At 36.0% G+C, this 13,569-nt stretch overlaps 2 protein-coding genes and 3 gene segments (V, D, J or C); 1 reads left to right on the forward strand and 4 right to left on the reverse strand.

Annotated features, from left to right (window-relative positions):
• Positions 1-13,569, reverse strand: part of LOC114159458 (uncharacterized) — a 259,878-nt gene that overhangs the window by 194,032 nt on the left and 52,277 nt on the right. The window lies entirely within an intron of this gene.
• Positions 2,394-3,083, reverse strand: LOC114159473 (Ig heavy chain V region 914-like). The segment is given in 2 exon segments: positions 2,394-2,931; positions 3,011-3,083. Coding segments are annotated over 2 exon segments (366 nt in total).
• Positions 4,100-4,632, reverse strand: LOC114159477 (Ig heavy chain V region 914-like). The segment is given in 2 exon segments: positions 4,100-4,420; positions 4,504-4,632. Coding segments are annotated over 2 exon segments (360 nt in total).
• Positions 5,818-6,478, reverse strand: LOC114159475 (immunoglobulin heavy variable 3-30-3-like). The segment is given in 2 exon segments: positions 5,818-6,225; positions 6,311-6,478. Coding segments are annotated over 2 exon segments (360 nt in total).
• Positions 9,161-13,550, forward strand: LOC114159461 (gastrula zinc finger protein XlCGF57.1-like). 3 transcript variants are annotated; one of them, XM_028041447.1, is made up of 3 exons: positions 9,161-9,541; positions 10,819-10,953; positions 11,039-13,550. In XM_028041447.1, exons 2-3 carry the CDS (start codon positions 10,931-10,933, stop codon positions 12,381-12,383), a joined length of 1,368 nt encoding a protein of 455 aa, XP_027897248.1. In that variant the 5' UTR covers positions 9,161-9,541; positions 10,819-10,930; the 3' UTR covers positions 12,384-13,550. The 3 variants fall into 3 exon arrangements, with proteins under 3 accessions (XP_027897248.1, XP_027897249.1, XP_027897247.1); XM_028041448.1 differs by having other exon boundaries at positions 9,161-9,518; XM_028041446.1 differs by having other exon boundaries at positions 9,161-9,363.

The raw sequence follows: 13,569 nt of genomic DNA on the forward strand, positions 1-13,569 counted from the left end.
GTAACACAAACATACTAAGTACTAAACAAGATTGGCATAAATTGACTCTATCTGTTAATTCATGTCTGTAAAAAAAGAGATTAAATTTAACAGTTTTGTTTTTCCTAAAAAACAAACCTGTCTATTATGAAAAAGTTTTATGAAGAACATATATTTTATGATGATCACCGTGCTTTTTCAAGCACCAAAAATGTTTCTTATTTATTCCCTCATTCTCTCTATGTGTCGACCACCATCTCAGATCCACATGTGTTTGTTGGCATTAGATTATATTTACATCCCTTAAAACATTTTACATTAGGTTTATTCCTCTCCTTATCTTAGAACTATTTCCATTCATCTATCACATCATTATCAGTGTCTCATGGGGGGAAGAGAGTGTCACAAAAACAAAAAAAGCTCAGGGGACTTGAGGTTTTTGTACAGCAGCTGAACCGACTTCAGTCACTGTGCCTCTCGAGCGCAGTAATAAACTGCAGAATCCTCTGATCTCAGGTTGTTCATCTGTAGATACACCTGCTGTTTGCTGTTGTCTCTGGAGATGGTAAACCGACCTCGAACTGACTGGGAATGGTCTGTGCCGTCACCTTCACCATCGATGTCAGCGAGCCACTCTGGTCCTTTCCCTGGACTCTGTCTTATCCAGGACATCCAGTGGTCACTAAATGTGAATCCTAAAGCTGTACAGGTCAGTTTGTGGGATTCTCCAGATATTTTAACCACTGGATCTGATTCTGTGAGAGTCTGGCCATCAACACCTGTAAAACAATGGAGTCATGAAGTAAAGTTCTTGTTAGAAAACAGTTTCTGAAAGACAGAATAAAGCTCCGTCTGCATTTTCTCACCCATAAAGCAGATAATAAAGAGAAACATTCCTGATTTGTGGTCCATCCTGGTCCAGTGTGCTCTTTTGTCTCTGACAATCTTTTCACAGTCACACTAATATGGCTGGGTTTAAAGTTTTGCATTGGCTCCTCCTGATAGGGAGGGAGAAGAAATAATACATAGATTTGTATGTGAAACTCATTCTTTGACTAGATTTGCTGTAGCTCATACAGTTTTACGACTGTCTTTCTTTTTATTTTTCCCACTTAAGTAGTCAATTGAAATTTTTCTCCTGATGTTGTTTTCTCTCAATAGTATGTGAGGAATCATTAAAAGATGTCAGTGTTAATCTGCTGTCAGACCAACAATGTGAGAAATGCAAGAGATTTAAAATAAAGTTTGTTATTATTGGAAAACTCATCTCAAGACTTGAGTTTTCCTGTTAATGATGCTGGATTTTATACATGTCTTTGATTAATGCTATATCAGTAATTCTTTTTGAAAGATAATATTTTCTTATTTTAGATGACAGTATAGTAGAGTTTAGTCTACTATAGCAGCTGTCAGAATAATTCATGACCATGTCCCCAGTTGACATATGAAACAAAGGAATATCACATCTGCCTTTTTGTGTGTGTACATTTTAATATTTATCAGCTGAAGAATAAATTAAGAAAATGTTATTCCATTTAAAAATATTATTCTTAAAATAAGCAATGCATTTAGGTTTTTAATATAAAGCTTTGATCATCAAAACATTTAATATCAAGCTTAAAGATGTGGCTATTACTTATATATCAAGCTTAAAGTCAAGAAAAAATAAAACCAAAACTGCAGTTAATTAATCTGCTTTGTAAGTTTTATTCTGTCTATAGTCAATATATGTCAGTGTGATATAAACTTATAGATTAGTTAGTTATTCTAATATTACATTCCCAGACCTGGAAAGCTTCATGAGCTGAACAAAAATAGGAAACATTATTCTCAAAAGTCTACAGTCCTCTTGTTGTTTAGTCCACACTGCCACCATCTGGTCATTGAGAAAATATTTTCAGTGCAGTTTTTGTTCTGCCTCTCTGCCTACTTTAATACTTTGTTTATCTGGCACAGAAATATACAGAAGAGTTGTCTGCACTTAAATTAGACAGTGTCAAATACATCGTGCTGTTGCTGCTCTTTCTGATTTGTACTTTACCCTGAAAATACTACAATAACTTGTTCTACTTCCATCTGTAAAAATGTGTCCCACAGAATGTCTGTCCAGTTTATTTGACAGCATCCAAATGAGAAGTCAGATCTTTTACTGATAATCATATTCTTATAATCACAAATCTTATATTTCTTTGTACTGGAGTTTTTGAAAGATATATTACAAATATTTAGTGCTAAATATGTAAGAAGCTTAAACCGATAAAGTAATGTACAATTTATTCATGGCAAAATATTTTAAGTTTATATACATTAATCAATTGTTAGAATTTAAACATCATCTTAAACTTTACTTTTTATTTACTTATTTTACAAAAAAAGCTGATTTTAAAACTTTTGTATTCCCAGTGAGTGAGCAAAAATCTATTCATTATGTTAAATGTTTTGCACTTTATCCAAAAATCATAACTTTCGTATTGAAACTTTATTTTGAAATTATTTATTTTAAAATTAAAAACATGAAATAAATAACTGTGTCACTGTTAGTATTACAGACAAGTCTCACAGAGAAAATAAAATATGCCACTAGATAACTCTGAGGGGGATTGAGGTTTTTGTACAGCTGCTTAAACAGATTCAGTCACTGTGTCTCTCGAGCGCAGTAATAAACAGAAGAATCCTCTGATCTCAGGCTGTTCATCTGCAGATACAGCTGCTCTCTTCCATTGTCTCTGGAGATGGTAAACCTGCCCTGGACTGACTGTGAGTAGAACTTGCTACCACCACTGCCACTACTGATATAAGCGATCCACTCTGGTCCTTTTCCAGGAGCCTGTCTGATCCAGTTCATCCAGTAGCTGCTGAATGTGAATCCAGAGGCTGTGCAGGTCAGTTTGTGGGATTCTCCTGGTCTTTTAACCACTGACTCAGATTCTGTCAGAGTCTGACAATGAATGCCTGTGAAGCAGAAACATATAGTTATTGTAAGAAAATTGTTTCTCAAAAGCAGATTAAAGTTCTGTCAGCAATTTCTTACTTGTAAAGCAGATGATAGAAATTAGCAACCCAGATTTGTAGTCCATCATGTTTCAGTGTGATTCTTGTTCTCTGACAGCATTTCCACAGTCCAACTAATAAAGCTTGAAAACACAAAGTTTTGCATTGACTCCTCCTAACAGGAAGGGTGGAGTTCAAACTCAGATTTGTGAGATGTGTTCTCAGAAGTAAGCATTGATGATTATTATAGGTTATTATAGGTTTAATTGTGCTTATAGACTAGTCATTTTTAGAAGATTTTGGTTTAGTCACAAAACATAAGCTTATTTATGCAATGTTAACTCGAGTCGAGCAAATCTCAATCTCGTTGTAATCTGTTGATGACAATGACAAATAAATCTTATCTTATCTTATCTTATCTGTTATGGGAAGACAAAAGTAAGCTTTTAACGTTAAATAGTAGAGTGTAATGGTTTCAGGATAGTGTGTGCAAATACGAGTTGTATTTGTTACCATGAGAAATGTTAAATTACATGATTTGACTCTAAGACGGTGAATAGAATTTATAATAAAAAATTAAATAATAATGGGTGTTTATGTGCAAATCTGTTAGCACCTCTTTAAATAGTAACAGCCATTAAAAGTGAAAGTGTTGTGTTCAAAATGTGACCCTGAGTGCTACTCTTTGTTTTTGCACCATAGCTACAGATTATGCATAAAATAATTATGCATAATTTTTATAGGTCGTGTTTAGGGGGATTCTTCCATACTGTAGGAAATGTGTACCTTCAATTGTTACAAATACTTTCAGAATAAATATTGAAACATTAAATGATAAAACGATTTAAAAATCAATGTATTGTATATGAATAGAATATATTTTACAAAAGAAACTTTGTTGATAGATTGTAGATATTTTTGCGATTTCTTGGCATCAGATTAAATATTCCCGATGTTGGTAGAGTGATGGCAAAGGAAACAGTAAGTGTATGGATTTATATCTTAGGATCAGTGTTTTGTGTTGTGGAAACTGAATCTTAATTTTGCAGAGAGAGGCTTCACAGAGAAAATAAAATATGCCGCTAGATAACTCTGAGCGGACTGAGGTTTTTGTACAGCTGCAGAAGCAACTTCAGTCACTGTGTCTCTCGAACGCAGTGGTATACAGCAGAATCCTCTGTTCTCAGGCTGTTCATCTGCAGAAACACCTGATCTCTGCTGTTGTCTCTGGAGATGGTAAACCTGCCCTGGACTGACTGTGAGTAGTACTTGGTACCACCACTGCTACTAATACGAGCAATCCACTCTGGTCCTTTCCCTGGAGCCTGTCTGATCCAGTTCATCCAGTAGCTGCTGAATGTGAATCCAGAGGCTGTGCAGGTCAGTTTGTGGGATTCTCCTGGTTTTTTCACCACTGATCCAGATTCTGTCAGACTCTGACAATAAATGCCTGTGAAGCAACACAGTAAAATTAGTCTGGTTTTTATAAAAGTTTCAAAAAGACAAAATTAATTTTTGTCACCAATTTCTCACCCGTCAAGCAAATGATAAAAACCATCAGTTCATATTTGTAGTCCATTATGTGTCAGCGTGATTTTGATTTTGTGTCTCTGACAGGCTCACCTGCGACCACAGCCATATAAATACAGCTGGAAGTTATTTATCTTTGCATTGACTCCTCCTGTCAGAGAGGGTGGAGTTCAAACTCAGATTTAAGAGGTAAACACATTGACAAATCTCTTTTGGTGGAACTTAGTTATCTCTCTGAAAATACACAATTAAGTTAATAATAGTAATGCATCTGATGTAATGGCAGATTTGCTTTATTATTATTTTTTTTTTTTTGCCTTCAGTCAAGTCGCTAAAACCGATCCCTAAAAATTAGATGGGTATCTCTCAAGAGACAGTTTGACAAAGTGAACTTTTATAAAAGGGAACAAAAAATATTTATTGACTTCTTGCTCAAAAAAAGCATGTCATAAATATTTATTATTTATGAAACATTTCTGTTTCATAGTCAAACCCTTCTTATAATTGTTGACCAGCTTTTTGCATGCTTTCACTGATATTTTCACAATTTATCTTTGTGGTGGAGATTCAAGCATTTCATGTATGAAGGCACCCATGCCACTAAACAAATCTTTAGTTTCCTCCAGCTGGTGCACTTCAACATGTGATTATTTCTTCCAGATAAAAGAAGCATGTTGGAAAATTAAAATATTACTTTAATCCTTACCATTACCAGCTTAATTGTATGCAGAATTTTCATTTTCAGAAGACTTTGGCTTAGACACAATGTATTAAGTTTATTCATAATTACTGTAGGGTATATTTCTTTTTCACAAGATTGTTTGAGGTTCATCAAAATAAAGGTCTTCATAGAGGAGAAGCAACACAAATATTTTTCTTAAAGCATCTGCTAGAAACAGGAAATCATAAACGACATCTATTGAAGCTCAGTGTTCTTATATTTTTGTGTGCCATTTTTTGCTTTGTGGGGAGTTTTTGTCCAGCTTCTGTGCTAACATTATTATTCTATTTATTGGATAATCTGAAAATACACAAGATTGTTGCTGTTAACTCTGGTGATTTCTTTACATCCATCATCACTGTTTTACTGGTGGTTCTGAAAAGGACGTTTTGAAGGCCTCAGTCAGTCAATTTATACAAAGAAGTAAAATGGAAAACATTTATTTTTTCCATGATATACATTATATCTATACTGAGTCATGTTTCCTTAAATTATATGAAAATTCAAGCTGGTTGGACAGTGATAAAAAAATGTTTCTCTCTTATTCTTCAGTTATAGTGTCAGAGTTTAGTGTCTCTGCAGCTATGTCACTTAGTCTTATATCCGTGTCTCACAAAGAAAAACAAAATAACCCACAAAATAGCTCTGAGAGGATTTGAGGTTTTTGTACGCCAGCTGAACCGACTTCAGTCACTGTGCACCTCGAGCGCAGTAATAAACAGCAGAATCTTCTGTTTTCAGGTTGTTCATCTGGAGATACAGCTGCTCTCTGCTGTTGTCTCTGGAGATGGTAAACCGACCTTGCACTGACTGAGAGTAGTAGATTTCCCGGCTGTCATATCTGATTATTGCAAGCCATTCCAGTCCTTTCCCAGGAGCCTGTCTGATCCAGTTCATCCAGTAGCTGCTGAATGAGATTCCAGATGTTGTACAGGTCAGTCTGTGGGATTCACCTGGGCTTTTTACTGCTGGATCAGATTCTGTCAGAGTCTGACAACAAACACCTGTGAAGCACAGCAGTCAAAAAAGTATAGTTGTTAGAAAACAGCTTCAAAAATGGAGATCAAAGTTCTGTCCACATTTTCTCACCTGTAAAGCAAATGACAAAAAACAGCAGACCAAATTTGTTTTCCATCTTGTTTCTGTGTGATTCTTGTTCTCTGGCAGCCTTGCCTCAGTCACACAAATAAACCTGGAAATTGTTCGGCTTTGCATTGACTCCTCCTGCCAGGGAGGGTGGAGTTGAAACTCCAGATTTTTGAGGTAAAGACACTGACTCTCCATATTCTGAAACTGTAACTTGCTGAAATAGTAGTTTTGTTTTATAGCTTCAAATCTCCAATAAAAAATATTGTCTAATGCAACCTTTCACCTTGCTGAAGTCACAAGATGTCTGACCTCAGTTCAGGTTACAAGGTCAGTCATTAGAGTGTGCTCTGCAAAGACAACAGATTCAAACTAGGAAAGACTCATTTAGGGATGGATTTTTTAACAGTAAGCATTTGATGCACAAACAAATTAACATATTTTTTAATTTTAATAGATAAGACTTGAAGGAAAAATGCTTTGAGCATCTGGGGAAGTTTTGCTGATAACTGGAGTTGATTAAGGATCAGAGACAAGCAAGAAGAAGGCAGGTGCATAATGGAAAAAGACATTTATTGATTAACTCAACTTAGACAAACTACAAGGGGCAACCCAGATATGAAGAGCAACCAAATCTTGCAAATGAATCGGGAAAGGTTTACACAGAAAGGAGTGAATTCAGAAGAGTGGGAAAGAGTCCAATTAATAGAATGCATTGCATATGTGTGAGAAAACCTGACTATGAGGGAGCAGAGGGAAAGTGATAAATGACAACCATAAATATAGAGAAAACTATAACTATTAATGCAGTAGCATTATTAGTGAAAACATTAGTGAAAAAATTGCATTGCTATACAGTATATATTAATTGTGGAGCTGTTTAAAAACTGGCTTTTCAGAGATCTCTTAGACTTTTTGGATTTTGATAAGACACTTATGTAAAATGAATTTATTATTAGCACATTAAATACAAACTGCAAACTTCTGAAGACGATATTGTAATTAGCCTCTTTCTCACACACAGATCTTGCAGTTAAATTCAGTCATGTTTCTTGATCTTCAAGTGCATTTATGTTCTTTTTGGTGGGACTGTATGAGAAAATAAAATGACTCTGAGTCTTTTTCAGGAAGATATTTTCACAGTCAAAATTAAGACTTCCTTCAGATAACTTTGAAGGCATTGAGGTTTTTGTACAGCTGCTAAACCAACTTCAGTCACTGTGTGTCTCGAGCGCAGTAATAAACAGCAGAATCTTCTGTTCTCAGGCCGTTCATCTGCAGATACAGCTGCTGTTTGCTGTTGTCTCTGGAGATAGTGAACCTGCCTTGAACTGACTGAGAATAATATAAGTTGCTATTGTCATAATGAGCAGCGACCCACTCCAGTCCTTTTCCAGGAGCCTGTCTGATCCAATTCATCCACCAGCCATTGATTGAGAAGCCAGAGGCTGTGCAGGTCAGTTTGTGAGATTCTCCCTGTGTTTTAACCACTGATTCAGATTCAGTCAGAGTTTGCCCAGCAACACCTTCGAGGGGAAAAAAAAGAATTGAAACAATCTGAGCTTATTGCTGTATTAAATGTAGACAAATCAGAAATGTAATTGAGAAAATTTTATAAAACTTCAGTATTTCACCTGCACAGCAGATGAATAAAAGCAGCAGTCCTGTCCTGTAGTTCATCTTGTTAAACTGTATCTGCTGGTCTCAGTTCATCCCTGTTAACTTAAATACACAGATGTAGGCAGATTTGTTTTTCATTGGCTCCTCCTCCACAGCGGATATATAATATATAGATAGATAATGACACTCATTTTACAAAACAAATGTATTTTCACAATATTAAGAAACACATTTGCCTTAAATAAAACTAGAAGTGTTTCTATTATAACAATCCTATTCAACAAAAAAGTCCCACAATTATAATTCCATACACTACAAAGCAAATATGGTTAAATAAGAATACTTAAACATCCATTTCCCTGAAAAATATAATTTACATCTTCTCACATATTTTGCTGCTTTTTGTCTATTTGTGAGGTGCTGCTGAATTAGAGACACCCTATTTCCAGCAATGTGACCATAGTCTTTAAAAAAACATTCTGTTTATCTCCACATATTTTGAACACTGTGAATTTTTCCTGCTGTTGCTTTCTCAACCCTGAAAACTGTCCAAGTAATATGCTTTACACTACTCTGTTTAAATGTAGCCCATAAATGTAAACGTTTTTCTGATCCAGTTGATATCACATTTTCCAATGAGAGGTCAGATCCTTTCCAGTAGTGAAAAAGCCTGAATTTTCCACAAGCTGTCTCACCAAAGGCCTGGGTATTACTTTCTCAATAACAGATACAACATCTGTTGCTATCATGTTGTTAACTGTTTTAGTTGTACAACTGTAAGATGTATATCATAATTATTCAAACTGTTTTCTTCTACTGCCACCTTCAGGTCAAAGTATAGACCTCTGTGGGTATCTGTTCATTTTAAACAAATACAAGTTTTGAATATGCCAATTGAAATTACAGATTTTTTCGCTTTTTGGTGGCAATAAAAAATCTGAAAACCAAATGAGTATTATATATTTTTTTGTATTTATCTTTTAATCAAATTTTTAATTTAACCTATTTATTATTATTATTATTATTATTATTATTATTATTATTATTATTATTATTATTACCTCAGTATTTTAAAATAAAATAATTCTGAAAATATATTTAATACATTTTATTGTATTTAAAAATAATTAAGGTTTCTGTTCAAGTAAATTTATGGTTCCAAAACGTGAAGGGTTGGGTGAAGTAGACTTTTATTTTGAAGGTCAGAGGTTCACCGGACCAGACTTCCTCTAAATGTAGCCACACCTCCACCTCCACACAAACACACGGTCCCAGCTAGGCTTTTTCCCTCCTAGCTTGTGTGTAAATATGTTAACTGTACCTCTTCGTTTCTCAAAAAGAAATGTGAGGTCTCAGCGTTTTTACTAGCGTCTGATGATTGAGCCAGCTTGTCTGCAGCCACCAGTTTCTTCCTGCATCACGAGCAAAACAAGCTGGTAGGAGATGAATTACAGGAGGCTAACTCTAGAATCACTACTGACCTTTTAGTTTATTTAGAAATACACTCAAAATACTTCTCACAGCAGTCGGGACATTTATCAGGCACTGGAGTTTCAGCAGCTTTTCCTGCGAGCATCGACAAATATCAACAGTAAGAGAAAAACTAACAAACAGGTTAGCATTAGCTATAACTGCATGTTATCAACAGCACATCCAGGCCTCAAAAATAATCATTTGGATGTTTTGAAGTGAGGTTTTGTGGTGACGTTTTTAGCATTAAATATCTTACGTAAACTAAGATATCAATGGCGGAGCAAATTGTTTTCTCTGTGAATGCTAACGTCTAGCCACAGCAGAGCACATTGTTCTGAAATCAAACTTTTGCAAGATATTGATTTGCATTAAGTTTCATGACCCTGTGCCTATGTCAGTCTTAAACAAGAATAGTAAACCACAATAAAAATCGGTACACATATATAATCACCTTTTCACTTTTGCATCAGATGGTTCCTTTGTTAACCTCTAGCAAAGACTAAATCACAGGTTCTGCTAGACATTACACAACTACAAATTTCCTTTTTTTTTATGCTTTTGTAAAATACTTTCCACACTCGTATCTACTTTGACCTGCACCTTTTTTTTTTAGTATGTATATATTTTTTATATATGTGTTTGAGTTTTTGTTCTTGTTTAGAGATGCTGTAATAAGCCTAGTTTCACCCAAGGATCTGTAAAGTTAATTTGATTCTTCAATATACAGCCAAGAGGGATCTATCATACAAGTCACACAAATTAGGAATAAATTAAAGTATTGGTTTTGATTTTTTTGTTTTGTGAGTTTTTTTCATTATTTGGACTATAAGTGTGTTGTGGCTTTCTAATAAACATGCTTGTAAAATGGTGGAAGTCTAAAGCCTGTAACAGCTGCATCTTCTCTCCAGGCTTTCACAATTTTCTCTGGATAACTTTACCTATAAATATAAATAGAATTCATAGAAATTCTAAATATTCACTCTTTTTCTTTGTCACTACACTGCAATCTTGATAACTCTTTATACCTGGTTTTCCAATTGTTTTTAAATTTGATGCCGTATCTTGATGAAGCGTTTTTTTGTAGGCTTTGCAGCTGTTGTCAAATCTTTCTTTATCTATTATCAACGAGTATCTTGTTGATGATAGATGATATACTCAAATTTTAACCTCAGCTGCCAGTAGTAAACATTAGCTGCTCTATTGCAAGGTAATATTCAGAGTTTATTATAGTCTGGATATTTGTGTTTCATTCATTTGTTCATTTACCTTTATGTCTAATTTCATCGGCTTATCAGTACATGATAGTGGTACTTGTCATACTTTGACTTCATTACCAGCCATCATAATAAGAAATATACACAAACTGTTCAAAAAGTTTGAAACATAATATATCTATTTACATAGCTGACATTTTCCAGCTTCACAGAAGGAGCACCAAGATCAACAGATGAACACCAAGCTGCATATATTTCATCGGACATCAAGAGTAAAACTGTCAGCCGTTGGAAAATAAAGCTTTTACTGGGCTTTATGTCTGCTTTCAGGAGCATGAGGTACACACCTATAAGTTTGTATAAAGATGTGTGTGTAATTTTTCTCAAATTCCACTAATATTGTTTTTTTTGGTATTGCTCTCAGATTTTCCGCAGAATTACATCCGTCAATGTCTGCGGATTCTCGTGACCAGATTGTCTCGCAGCAAGAGACGGAGTCCAACCATGAAGAACCAGAAGCAGTTTGGCCTAGTAAGACTCAGGAGAAACCAAAGTCTGTTCGGATTAAAGAGGAAGACAAGGAACTGTACATCCATCCAGATGACCAGCAGCCAGAATTGAAGCAAGAGACTGAGACCTCTGTGGAAAATTCTTCAGAAGAGGAAACGGATGACAGCGACCAGGACCAAAGTGGGAATGAACTCCTCTCTCAGAGACCGGTTAAAACTGAGAACCAGGATCCGGAAATCTGCGGTAAAAGTTTGCTGCACTGCTGTGACATCTGCGGGAAAGAGTTCAGGAAAAAAAATCATTTGACGGATCATAAGAGAACTCACACAGGTGAGAAACCCTTCCTGTGTGGGGTCTGTGGCAAATGCTTTGGCCGAAAATACGGATTGAACAGCCACATGAGAACTCACACGGGGGAGAAGTCGTATTCCTGCGACGCGTGCGGTAAAGCCTTCAGCGACAACGGTCAGCTCAACACTCACGTGAGAACTCACACAGGCGAGAGGCCATATTCGTGCGAATTCTGCAGTAAAAGTTTCAGTCAGAACGGCCATCTGAAGGATCACATGAGAATCCACATAGGAAAGAAGCCTTTCCGGTGCAGGCTCTGCAGCAAAACCTTCATGAGAAAAAACTGTCTGAAGTGTCACATGGTCACGCACACTGGCGAGAAACCCCACAGATGCGAGCTGTGTGGCAAATCTTATGGCGTTCGCGCCAATTTGACGGCTCACATGAAGACGCACACGGGCAACAGGCCTTTCACGTGTCTAACCTGCAAGAGAAGTTTCATTACAAAGTCTGCTTTGAATTGCCACATGAGCACCCACTCGGGTGAGAAGCCTTTTTCATGTCCGACCTGTGGGAAGAGTTTCAGAGAGAAAACCTTCATGACCGTCCACATGAAAACGCACACAGAGGAGAAGCCTTTCTTGTGTCCCATGTGTGGGAAAAGATTCAGTCAAAGAAGGTATTTGACCAAACACAAACGGGGTCACACAGACGACAAGCCGTACACCTGCGAAGTGTGCGCCAAAGGCTTTTGCCAGAGCTGTGATTTGAGGTCTCACATGAGAACTCACACCGGGGAGAAACCTTTTCCATGTCTCACCTGTGGAAAAAGTTTTGGTAAAAAGAGTAATTTAAATATCCACATGAGAACTCACACAGGTGAGAGGCCCTTCCCATGTCTCACATGTGGAAAATGTTTTCGAGAAAGAACGTCTTTGAACAGACACATGGAAACTCAACACCCCTGAGAAAAAGGTAGCTTGACTTCTATATCTCTGTTGAGTCTAGCTTGATATTAATAAATCTCAGTCCAGGTTTAAAAAGCTTTTTGCTGGATGACAAACTCTGACTAAAACCACCGCTTTCCCCAGATATGAATGTCACCAGATATGGCTTCACCTTAGTCAAAGAATATCATCAAAATGTTTTTTTGTTTTTTTTTCAGTAATTTAATTTAAAAAGGATCTGTATTAATTATATAGATTAACTCAGACAGATTGATTTATTTCAAGAGTTTTTATTGTGTTTTTGATGATCATAGCTGACAGCTAATACAAACCCAATGCAAATCCAAATTACCTCAGCATTAGAATATTACGTAAGACCAATAAAAAAAGATCTTAGAGACAAATGGTTTGCTAAACTGCAGTGTAAATATTTGATTGTGGCTCGTTTTGCATGGATTACTACATCATGCTGTGTGGTATGGAGCCAATGATCTTGCGGTTCTGCTGAGGTGTAAATGAAGCCCAGGTTGCTTTAAAAGCTGCTCTCATTTCAGTAGATACCCATTACTTTCCTCCTGATGGTACTCTCCATGGCCTTTAGATCGGGCCTGTTTTCTGTCTAAACAAGCTGGCATTGGCAGTGAAGTCATGTACCGAGTCCTGAAAAATTAAATCAGCATCTTCATAAAGCTAGTCTGCTACCTTTGCTCCTTTCTGTACCATGCTTTTTTCTTCCACTTAACTTTCCATTAAAATTTCTGGATACATCATTTAGCATTTACCTTTTGTTTCTTAAAACCTTTGTGCAACACTGTCTGTGAGCGGCAGCTGGAAATTTATAAAGTAAGAAGGCTTTCCCTTTATTGTTTAGGTCATAAAAATGTTTAAAAGTTGCTTTTGCAGTCGGTTTATGTAATATGCTAATGTTAGCCATAAGTGCATTAAAGAATCACAGAAAAGAAAGCTTGAAATATATCAATCTGAGTTTAATTTATCAAGTTTTACTCTTTGAGTTCTTTTACTGAAATAAAGTTTTTGATAATGTTCAAATTTGTTTCAAATCTCCTGTATAAATGTGTTGTATGAATTGTTCTCTGCATGTTCTCGCAATATTATGTTTTGCTTTCAAATAAAGGAGCAGCATATTTTGCAAATATTTTGGATAAAGAGAACAGATGGAAAATGTCATGTGTGTGTTGTTTTTTGG

Source organism: Xiphophorus couchianus, chromosome 16 (assembly GCF_001444195.1).
Source record: "Xiphophorus couchianus chromosome 16, X_couchianus-1.0, whole genome shotgun sequence".
Classification (NCBI taxonomy): Eukaryota; Metazoa; Chordata; class Actinopteri; order Cyprinodontiformes; family Poeciliidae; genus Xiphophorus; species Xiphophorus couchianus.